This window comes from Rhinopithecus bieti, unplaced genomic scaffold, assembly GCF_001698545.2.
Source record: "Rhinopithecus bieti isolate Rb0 unplaced genomic scaffold, ASM169854v2 scaffold_47952, whole genome shotgun sequence".
NCBI lineage: Eukaryota > Metazoa > Chordata > Mammalia > Primates > Cercopithecidae > Rhinopithecus > Rhinopithecus bieti.
In genome coordinates this window covers 1,818,492-1,829,402 of record NW_016820098.1, presented here as the reverse complement: position 1 = coordinate 1,829,402, position 10,911 = coordinate 1,818,492, and the positions used below count along the sequence as shown (strand labels likewise).

At 39.1% G+C, this 10,911-nt stretch overlaps 1 protein-coding gene across 2 annotated transcripts in view; it reads left to right on the top strand.

Moving 5' to 3' along the window:
- The window catches only part of GRHL2 (grainyhead like transcription factor 2), a 189,139-nt gene that overhangs the window by 79,253 nt on the left and 98,975 nt on the right, over nucleotides 1-10,911 (top strand). For both annotated transcript variants that reach the window (XM_017859460.1, XM_017859459.1), the window contains exons 5-6: nucleotides 6,693-6,748; nucleotides 10,054-10,210. In XM_017859460.1, the coding sequence (XP_017714949.1) occupies nucleotides 6,693-6,748; nucleotides 10,054-10,210 (213 nt within the window). The remainder of the gene's footprint in view (nucleotides 1-6,692; nucleotides 6,749-10,053; nucleotides 10,211-10,911) is intronic.

Genomic DNA, 10,911 nt, shown 5'->3' with positions numbered 1-10,911 from the left:
GCTCACTGCAAGCTCCGCCTCCCGGGTTCCCGCCATTCTCCTGCCTCCACCTCCCGAGTAGCTGGGACTATAGGCGCCCGCCACCTCGCCCGGCTCGTTTTTTTGTATTTTTTAGTAGAGACGGGGTTTCACCGTATTAGCCAGGATGGTCTCGATCTCCTGACCTCATGATCCGCCCGTCTCAGCCTCCCAAAGTGCTGGGATTACAGGCTTGAGCCACCACGCCCGGCCAAGACCAAAAATGTTTTAAGAAATATTTAAAAATTAAAAGATGGAAAGATTTTTTTTATCAAAAATCATATAGATATGTAATCATAATAAGAAATCAAAATGGAAGGAAGAATTTGTTTATTCTGTACTACAGTTTTCTGTAAGTTAGTTAACAATAGTTTTTGGTTTAGGAACAAAGGAACACCAAGATCTCAGTGATTTAATACAATAAAGTATTATTTCTTGCTAATAAAAATACTGATGCATGTCTGTACAGCTCTCTTCCAATTAGTGACTCAGGAATCCAGGGGCCGTGTATCTTGTGACATTATCATCTCTGTGTGGTTTCTAGTATCTCCCCAGCAGAGGAAGGGAGGCCGTGGAGATGGCATACTGACTAGTAAAGTCATACTTTACTGACTTTAGTCATATTGACTAGCTGACCTGAAAACGGCGCAACTGCACCATCTCACATTTCATTGGCTAAAACTAGCCACATGATCAACCTAACTGCAAGAGGGCCAAGAAGTTTAATTCTCCCATTAGTCCTCCCATGTGCTCAAGAATTGAGAATTATTTATGAGTGAACATCAGACGGCTCTACTGTGTCTGATGTTCATAATTCAACTCCAGGCATTATTTGTAGAATTAACATAGTTTGCAGAGCATCTTGAAATGAAAGCAAAGAATGACTATTTGTCATTATCTGGATAGATGTCTGATCATTAGTCCATTGATTTTATATTCATCTAGTCTGAAACTGGAAGTGATCCTGGATCTAAACCCTATCCAACTTGCTTGATTGACAACTGGTAGTCCATTATCCCCCACACATTTAAAGGATAAAATCTCAAAAATGTTGATTCATCTACTAAATTGGAACATGGCTTCACTTCTGATTAATGCACAGTTTTATTATGTTTATCTTAAACATATGATGCAGTGGCTATGATAACACCAAATTTCTATCATTTTGTTAATGTGTTTTAACATCAAGCAAAATTTTAGAAAATCTCTGGCATACACATTTTATAACTTAGGAAGATTTAAATCTCTCTATGTGTAGTCAAAGTTGATAAGACTGGATCATGCATTATTTAGATTAACAGGGCATTTACCCACCTCATGCATAGAACATCTATGAATATCCCAGTTCTGTTAAAGCTGTTATTTAACTTTGCAGCACCATTTGACACTGTTGATCACTCTTCCCTCTTGCAAATGCTCTTGGCTTCATATCCACAGCTTCAGTTATCAATCTGTGTCCAAAAGACCTTCCAATTTTATTCTCCAGCCTGGTCCTCTCTTCTGAACTAATAATCTTTATTATATCTAACTGCCCATTTGATTTTTTTACTTATCCCAAGTCTAACTTATGATCCTCCCCCATGTTCCCCTTGTGCTCTCCACCTTCATAAGTGGCACTGCCATCCTTCTGGTTGCTCAAGCTCTCCCTTCAGTTCATCTAATCCATTATCAATTCTATCAATTGTACATTCTTAACATCTCTGAAATTCATCCATTTGTCTCCACTGTACTTTACCATACTGGCCCAAGCTGTCACTATCTCTGGCCTCTAACACTGCCATTTCTGCTTTTGTACACTGTACCTATGATAGTCTTTTCAATATGGAAATCTGATCATTCCACCCCCTCACTTAGATCCCACTGCTCTTCGGATAAAGATCTAATTTTTTTTTTTTTTTTTGGAGATGGAGTCTTACTCTGTTGCCCAGGCTATACTGGTGCTATCTCAGCTCACTGCAACCACCGCCACCCGGGTTCAAGCGATTCTCCTACCTCACTCTCTGGAGTAGCTGGGACTACAGGCATGGCACCACCATGCCCAGCTAATTTTTGTATTTTTAGTAGAGACAGGGTTTTGCCTTGTTGGCCAGGCTAGTCTTGAACTCCTGACCTCAAGTGATCTGCCCACCTCGGCCTCCCAAAGTGCTGAGATTACAGGCATAAGCCACTGAGCCCAGTTAAAGATCTAAGTCTTTAACAGGTTTACGAGGCATTGCGGAGTCTGTGTCTCCAATGCTTCTCCCATCTTGTCTCATACAACTTTCCTCCTTCTATCCTCTGCTCTAGGCTCCAATAGGTTCTGTAAGCCTCATATGCCCACTTCTGACTCAGGACCTATGTGTATGTTGGTCCATGGGCTGGAACTGAGCTGTGTAATACCATAGCCACTAGCCATGTGTGATTATTAAAATGAAATAAAATTAAGAATTCAGTCCATCAGTCCCACTGACTATGTTTTACATGTACATGCAGCTAGAGGCTACCATATTGGACAGTGGAAATATAGAACACTTCCATCATTGTACAAGACCCTATTGGACAATACTGTCCTAGAGTATTCTTTACTACCTTTCTATACCCTTCCTTCTGTGTAACTTCCTTAGGGAAGCCCTTTTTTTTTTTCTCTTACTCCAATTTCTACTGGACTCAGTTTTCTTTGTATCTAAATCCACCACCCCAGAGAGCACCACGAACACATCCGTAGTCAAAGTTACGCTTATTTAGCCTGCCTCAGCAGGAGACCCTTACCAGCATCTCAGTCAGGGAGAGTTGAGAGCTCTTCATAATGTTTGAGCATGTGCTGGATGAGTCCAAGGAGGGATTACAGAAGTGACAACCAGCTCTGAATTGGATACTGTCAAGATGTAGGGACACCCAGAAACTGGGTATCTCATGATCATTGTTCAGAAGGAGGGAGCATTATTCACCTTGTTATTGTGTTATTATCTCCTGGGGCTCTGTTGGAAGCACTGCTTACCTCCTGTCGACTTTATCCATGTTTCTCTGGAAGCATTGCACTCTGTTAGGAACATTAAGGTTGACTGCCAGTGGTGCCAATTTTTGCTTTCTCATAGCAGTGAATGTGATAAGCTCATATAGAACTGTTGCTCTTCTTCAGAATGCCTGCACACAGTTTGTAGTTTTTAAAAATAAACAATTGTTTGATTAGTGTTTTTTCCTACTTGACCAGAAGCTTCATGAGAGCAGAGACATAGTCTCCTTTTGTTCACCGCTGTATCTGTAGCACTGAGCACAATGCCTGATATAAAGTAAATGTTCAGTAAATGTTTATTCAAAGAGTGAATGAATAAATGATGGGACCTAAAAATTAGTGGCTAGTCAAAGACAAGAAATGGTTTAGCAATTTATGATTTCCGTACAGTTAAAGAAACATTGTCTTTTTGAGACATATTCTTACCAGATAGCTCGTTCCCACAACGCAAGAGAAAGAACAGAATTCCAATATTTGAGATTTAAATATGTTTACGATTGCCTGATGTCCAAGGTCCTTTAAGAGTAATCTATCAAATATATGTTATCATACCTTCTTTACTATCATTTTTCTGGGTTCAAATTTATAGATGCACTATATCAAGTCACAGTAAAATACAGTGATGTTGGCTGTCTGACTGCCTTTTGGCATTCTACAAATTATATTAATAGGTCTCCAAACAACTGTGGAAACTTGATAACTGTTTCCAGAACAACCTGAGCATTTTGGTTCTAATTCCTAATACTAATTCATTTATAGCCATATAACCCATCAATGTAATCAGGTCTCATCTAAAGGATGGTGATGTTTTCTAGGTACACTATCCATTTAATTCTTTTAAAATTAGAAAGATAATGTAACAGAATTGAAGAAAAAATTTTCAACTTAATAAAAAGTAATATCTAGGCTTGTAACATGGTAACTACAGTAGTCACCACTACTATAACATGGAACTAGGAAAAACATTTATTTTTTCACAGTTCTTATCCTCATGCATTTATGCATTGAAGTGGGATTCTGTATTTCAGCCAGCACATATTTGAATTTTTCTGAGTCTGAAGATTTGTAGTATCATACCTTCTCGCGCCATCTGGGGAATTAGAACCACAGAATTTACAAGTCCAATATGCTTTAGGAGGCTAGCCTATCCTCAGACTGCAGAAATCTATGGCATGGATGGTAATCCATTCTTGCCATGTATACTAATGCTGATTCACCATGGTTTGTATGGGTTACTGCATATTCCTTCAAGCAAAGACTTTGGAAATGCATCCGTGTCTCCAAGTCACTCCTTTAAATATTTTTTTCATCATATTACCTCCCACTCCAAAATTTTCTAATTCCTGACCATATTAAATGTAAATACATTTTCCTAAATCAGTCTGTCCAGTAGAACCTTCTGCAATGATGGAAAATTTTTTAATACTATCCAACGTTAGTCACTAGCCAATGTGTGAATGTAGTACTTGAAATGCGGCTAGTTGACTGAGGAACCGAAAGTTTAAATGTATCAATCTAATCAACTTAAATTTAAATAGCACATGGAGCTAGGGGCTACCATATTGGGCAGCAAGACCTAAATTTTCAAGCTCCTACTAAATAACCAGGCAAGGCCTGTGTCCTTGGTCTCATGTATGCACCACATTTGTAGTCATCATTTTTGTCTTGACTCATGGTGGCCTTCTCTTGCTTGGGTTACTTTCTCTCAGTTCCTTCAGTTAATCCAGGCTGTCTTTGGCTTCCAAGGGTCACAGTGAAGTTCACCAGCTCTATGAAATCCCCCTATAATTTTGCTGATCTTCCTTTCCTGGCAATGCCCATTCTATGCTTTTCCAGTCAAGACACATGAATGAATGATGATTCAACATAGACTTTCATATACAGTCATTTGCTGTATTTTAGTTTTTTTTTTTTTTTTTTTTAATGTGAATGTGTTGCATCCCCTCAACCAATTTTTATCTCTCTGAGGCCAGGACAGTGTCATATATAATTGTGTGTTTCTTCTGGCACCAAAGCAGATGGTGAAGCCCCAGAAAATTCCCATTGAATGCTTTGCTGATTACCTAATTGATTGCAAAAGAAACACAAATCTGTACCTTTGATTCTCTGTCATGATTATTTAATCAGCCAACAAGTATTTGGGCAATGTTCATGGGATTCGTCTGGGTAAAGTTCGAAGGGAAGATCATCTTCTTGAATTCAAGGAGTAAGACTGGATAAGAAGAAGGATCATAAATATGTATGGAAACTATGATATAAGGTATGCTGAATTCCAGAGATGATGGTTAGGGGTTGTGAGGAAGTTTGGAAAATAGCTGTGATAACATTTCTCCTTTAGAAGGAAACCCTTGAAATGCTGGTCAAAGAATGTAAGTTTATTGCACAGAAATGAGAGACAGGAAGGTTATTTCTTAGGACGAGACACTTGAAAAATGGTCATAGTGAAAGAACAAGATATGTGGTCAATGAAATCCTTTTTCATCTGCATTCTACAATATTCACTTCAGATCAAGAATTAGGGCTTTTGGTCATCTACTTTTGAAAAGGTTCTAAAACGTAGCAAAGCACATCCTATATGTACTGTGCATACAATTGAACATCTTGAGACCCAAGCTTCTTTGTGTGTAATACTAAACTTAGTTTCCCCAGAAAACCTACTCTTATAATATTGTGATAATGAAGATCCTTAGAGAAGGGCACTGAATAGGGTCAAACTATTACTTTATAATAGTATTTATACACGTACATAGTGCTCACTATGTACCAGGCTCTATTCTTAGTAACTTTTTTTTTTTTTTTTTTTTAAGAAAATAGGGTCTTGATAGGCACTCCAGCCTATCACTCAGGCTGGACTCAAGTGATGTGATGGTAGCTCACTGCAGCCTTGAACTCTTGGTCTCAAGATATGCTCCCGCCTCAACTTTCTGGGTAGCTGGGACTACAGGCATGAGCCACCACACACAGCTAATTTTATTTTATTTTATATTTTGTCAAGACAGGTCTTGCTTTATTGTCCAGGCTGGACTGAAACTCCTGGCTTCAAGCAATTCTCCTGTCTTGGCCTCCCAAAGTGTGGGATTATAGGCATGAGTCACCATGCCCAGCCTATTCTTAGTACTTTTTAAAACTTATTTAATTCTTCTATTTATTACAATAAATAGAAGAAATTTTATAGGTGAAGAAAATATAGCATTTGCCTCATTTTATATAGGTAGCAGGTAAAAGAGCTAGAACTTGACCCTAAACAATCTTGCTCCAGAAACTATGTTCTTAACCATTCTACTGTATTGCTTTTTGCTGTGCTATATGACCTCTGTGTAATTCATGTTCTATTAATTCAGAATTTATGACATTTGGAATAAGTGTTGGAGACAATAGCAAATGGCAGAGATGTATTATGTATTTGAGGAAACAGCTTCCAGTACCTCAAACACTGTAGGAACACCTGTGAACACGTGAATAACATACAAAGCACAAATGTGTTTTCTGTTGAGTGTAGCTCTAAGTGAGGAGGTGATAGGTGAGTTCTATGACTACTTTTGCTGTAGTTGAAAAACATAATATCAAATATATAACTTTCTTTTCTAGTGAGAGAATAAAATAGTTGGAATACATTTATTATTATCATTTTTGCATAATGACTTACCTACTTGTTTTAATTCCAATGACTCATATTTTGCAGAAATTTCGGAGTGCTTCAGTTGGGGCTGAGGAGTACATGTATGATCAGACATCAAGGTGAGTTACCAGGAGATGCATCCTTAGAAACTGATTAACTGATAACCCTTTAAATGTACCTTCAAGTTATACCTTTAAACCTTTTTTCTTTGTAAACTTTTAAAGAACAGTGTGATTTCCTTTGCCTCAGTGCTTTTTTCTTTATACAAAGGACTTCTATATCATTATTTCCAGTATTGACCAATTTTCTGGGGCCTACACCCCTTTTCTTCCTTCTGTTGGTTAGACATTCCTTCTTAGGTGTTCCTCTGAACCTCATACTCATGTGCTTCCAGCCCAACAAGTGTAATATGAAGCTCTATCTTTTTTTCTTCTTTCCCTCCTCTTCTACTTGTTTCACACCTGGTGTTCTGCTTTTATTTCCTATTGTGGCTAATGATGTAGCCATTTTCCAAGCCGCCCCAGCTAGAGGTAAAGGATTTGGCTTCTTTTCTGTTGGACTTTCTCAGCACTTGCCAAATGCTGAATTGTTTGTTCCACTTGTCATCTCTTTTCCAAATTATCCTTGTCAACTTTCTCCTGAGCTATTGCAATACATTGGATCTCCCTGCCAACACTTCTTTTTTGTTCCACTGTGCACATAGCCAGCTACCAGCTATCATGCACTCAGGTGACTTCCATGTGCAGCAGTGTGAGTAGGATTGGGGATAAGATATAATCTCCCCTTACAAGAGGTCCATACACTTTTGGAGGAGACAAATGTGATGACAGACAAATTGAAAAACATTTGCTAAGAGATGAGTCCTGCTATGGAGATATATAAACAGAGTTAAATGGACCTATAGTCCTGCACATGTGTGTGGGAGTAGGAAGGTGTGTGGGGTTGAGGGCAAATATTCACAGGAAGTGGCATTTGAGCTGCATCTTGAAGGGTTAATAGCAGGTGTTTTCTAAGGAAAGAAGGAAGATTAAGAACATTCCAGGTAGAAGAGTCATGTTTTAAGACCTTGGTTATGCTCACGTCTGAAGACAGGAGAGAATGGCAGCTGGGCGTAGTGGCTCATGGCTGTAATCCAGCACTTTGGGAGGCTGAGGTGGGAGGATCACTTGAGCTCAGAAGTTCAAGACCAGCCTGGCCAACACAGTAAGACGCCATTACATTTAAAAAAATTAAAAAAGAGAGAGCAAGAAAGTGGCAAGGAATGAATTTATCTCCCCCATTTACAAAACTTACCAAGTATTTCATCATTTCAGGCAGAACTGAACTCAAATTCCTTATGAAGGTCATCAGGGCCCTCTATGTTTTGGTCCCTCTTTACTTAAAATCCCATCTCCCACTATGTTTCTTGCCCCTTTGCTTTTACGCATATGGCCCTCTTCCATTCTCTTGGTTTCCTCTTAAAGTCCTCTGGTTCCAATCTCAGGCTCCCCACTCATCCTTCCCAGATCATCTTATTTAGAATTTGGAGTGTGTTGTGGAGATGGGGCAGGAAGCAGGAGGCAGGGAAGACTAGACTTGAAATTGCCTTCTAAAATGTGGGAATAAGAGTCTAATTTGCATGCTGTAAATCCAAAGTACCATGTCAGCAGCTGCCAGGCCAGTGGGAAGAGCAAGGACCTAACCAGTGACTTGACCTAGTTTCTCTTTCCACTGCTGCCATGGTCCAGTAGAGTGAGCATGTCTCTTAGCCTCCCCTTAGCTGCGAAATGAGGAAGGTGGGCTGAATCTCAGGTTTTTATCCTGTGTTATGGGCAAGCTTGATGGACACAAATCCCTGAAATTATATTAAAAATCGTTTGTGTTCATAAGTGTCTTTATCTGGGAAGGAAAGTTCACTGCTTTCTTCATGTTTTCAAAGCAATCTGTGTCCTAGACAAGACGCAAGCTACTGGTCTAGGTGATTCCTAATATCCTGTCTGGGTCTAAAATGCTATGATTCAATGGCACTGCATTGAAATTGCTTTTTCAGACAAAATGACAATGGAATCAGTTCTGTTTTGAATGATTTATTTCCCAACTTCTTTTAAGACACATATTCTGGAATTTGCTTAGTTTATTAGCTTAAGCCTAAGATTTTTTATCATAAAAGGGGAATATTATTCTGCCCTTCAGATTTTTTTGTCATCATAAAAGTTCAAAAATAAATAAAACATTACAGAAATATTTAACTTAGAAAGCAAGAACCCCCCATAATCCTGTCAGGAAGCCATTTTCAGAGACAAAGTTTGAGTCATTTTTGTGCCCAGCCTTCCAAAGACTTTGAAATAAAAGAGCTAAAAAAATAAACTCAATGGAGAGTTTCTGATGATCTAGAAAATACGCAGTGTTTGTTATTGGATTGTCACTGTGTGCTGTCCTGCAGTATAGCAGAAATAAATATTTCTGAATGAATGTGTTAAACAAAAAATGATTGTGGTTCATACCTGTTGTGTTATTTTAAATAATTGATATTCTCTTTGAAGTTGGGAAAAATCAGTGTTTATCTTTTGTAAATTATATCATGTTTTTAAAAAAATATGAGGGACACTATTTAGAGCAGGGATCTGCACACTTTTTCTGTAATGAACTAGAGAGTAAGAATTTGAGGTTTAGCAGGCTATCATCTCTACCACAACAACTCAACTTTGCTGTTGTAGTACGAAAGCAGTCATAGACAATATGTAAACAAGTGAGTGCAGTTGTGTTCCAATAGACTTTATTTACAAAAACAGGCAGTCAGATGGATTTGGCCTATGGGTCATCATTTGCAAACCCCTGATTTTGAACAACCCTGCCATGAGTTCTTCTGCAGGCTTGAAAGCAAGAAGCAAAAGACAAAAAGTACTCCCTGTTATTAGGGAACTAGATTCTCAGGTGAATGTTTGAGTTTTGGATTTTCATGTTTTGAGATGCTTTATAGTAAGATACAGCAATCTGTAACACCTTGGTTAGACAACAAAACAAAACAAAAAAAGGTTAGGTATATACAAGAATTGAACAAAATTATTTATTTCATTGTTTTGTTGTTAGGGTAAAAATGGCAAATTCTATTCATTCTTAAGCTTCGAGCATTACCTAATTGCCAGCTAAGATTTACCAGGGGTTCTCCTGGTAGAGCTTTTTCTTGCACAATTGGCCAGGCACATCGTGGACTTTCTCCCCTTCCAAACCATCTGGTTTATGGGCCACTATTAGAAATGTTGTATACGTTGCACTAGCAATGACCTTTGGTCTGGTCTCATCTCTTTTGCCATATGCTGTGTTTTGTCTCTAAAACAGTAAACATTGGTTAATATTGATGTGAGATGCTATTGGTGTGAAATTGGTCAAAAAAGCAGAAATGTCCAAGTGAGTGGATCTGACCGCTATTTGTTTTCTTTCACAGTGGCACGTTTCAGTACACCCTGGAAGCCACCAAATCTCTCCGTCAGAAGCAGGGGGAGGGCCCCATGACCTACCTCAACAAGGGACAGTTCTATGCCATAACACTCAGTGAGACCGGAGACAACAAATGCTTCCGACATCCCATCAGCAAAGTCAGGGTAGGGGCCACATTTCTCAGATAAAGTACAAAGGAATCCAGTGAATGGAATGGCTACCTCACAGCCTTGTGGAATGGCATGGGAAAAAAGATAAAACCTTCAACATAAATAATTCTAGAACGAATGTCAGAGGGTTGGGGCAAGAGCACTTACTGGCTCGTAGTTTATCATTGTAATCAGTAACCAGTAAATTTCAGGGAAGGGACGTGGTTGGAACATGCTGTCTGACTGTATCCGAGGAATTTTCCCGTTTCACTCACTGCTTATGTGCTTCCTCATTGTGGTTGTTTTCAATCAATTGATCATAATTTTTCAAGTAAGTAGCTGTAAGTCAGAACCCCTCTGTGGGTGAGAAAGAGCTGTGTTCTATTCTGTAAAGGAAAATGCAGTTCACTCTGAATCCCTGGGCCCAGTGGAACTTGGTTTCAAAGCCTTCTGCAGCCCAGTGCTTTCTCAGGGTTCCAGAGACAAGGTACGATCCCCACCAGGAGTCACTTGGGGGAATTTGCAGATTCATGAGTGTTAGTTCTACTTGTGGGAAATGCAACTGGCTCTCCCTTCTCTGGAAGCCTGCCAGCTTCTGGCGTACTTGCTACTGCCAAGAAGGGAGAGGACCGGTAATCCTTCTCTACTGAAAATGAAAATGATAGCACAGCTCTGAAAAGAGGTGGAAGGACTTTCCTGATCTGTTGTAAAATGAT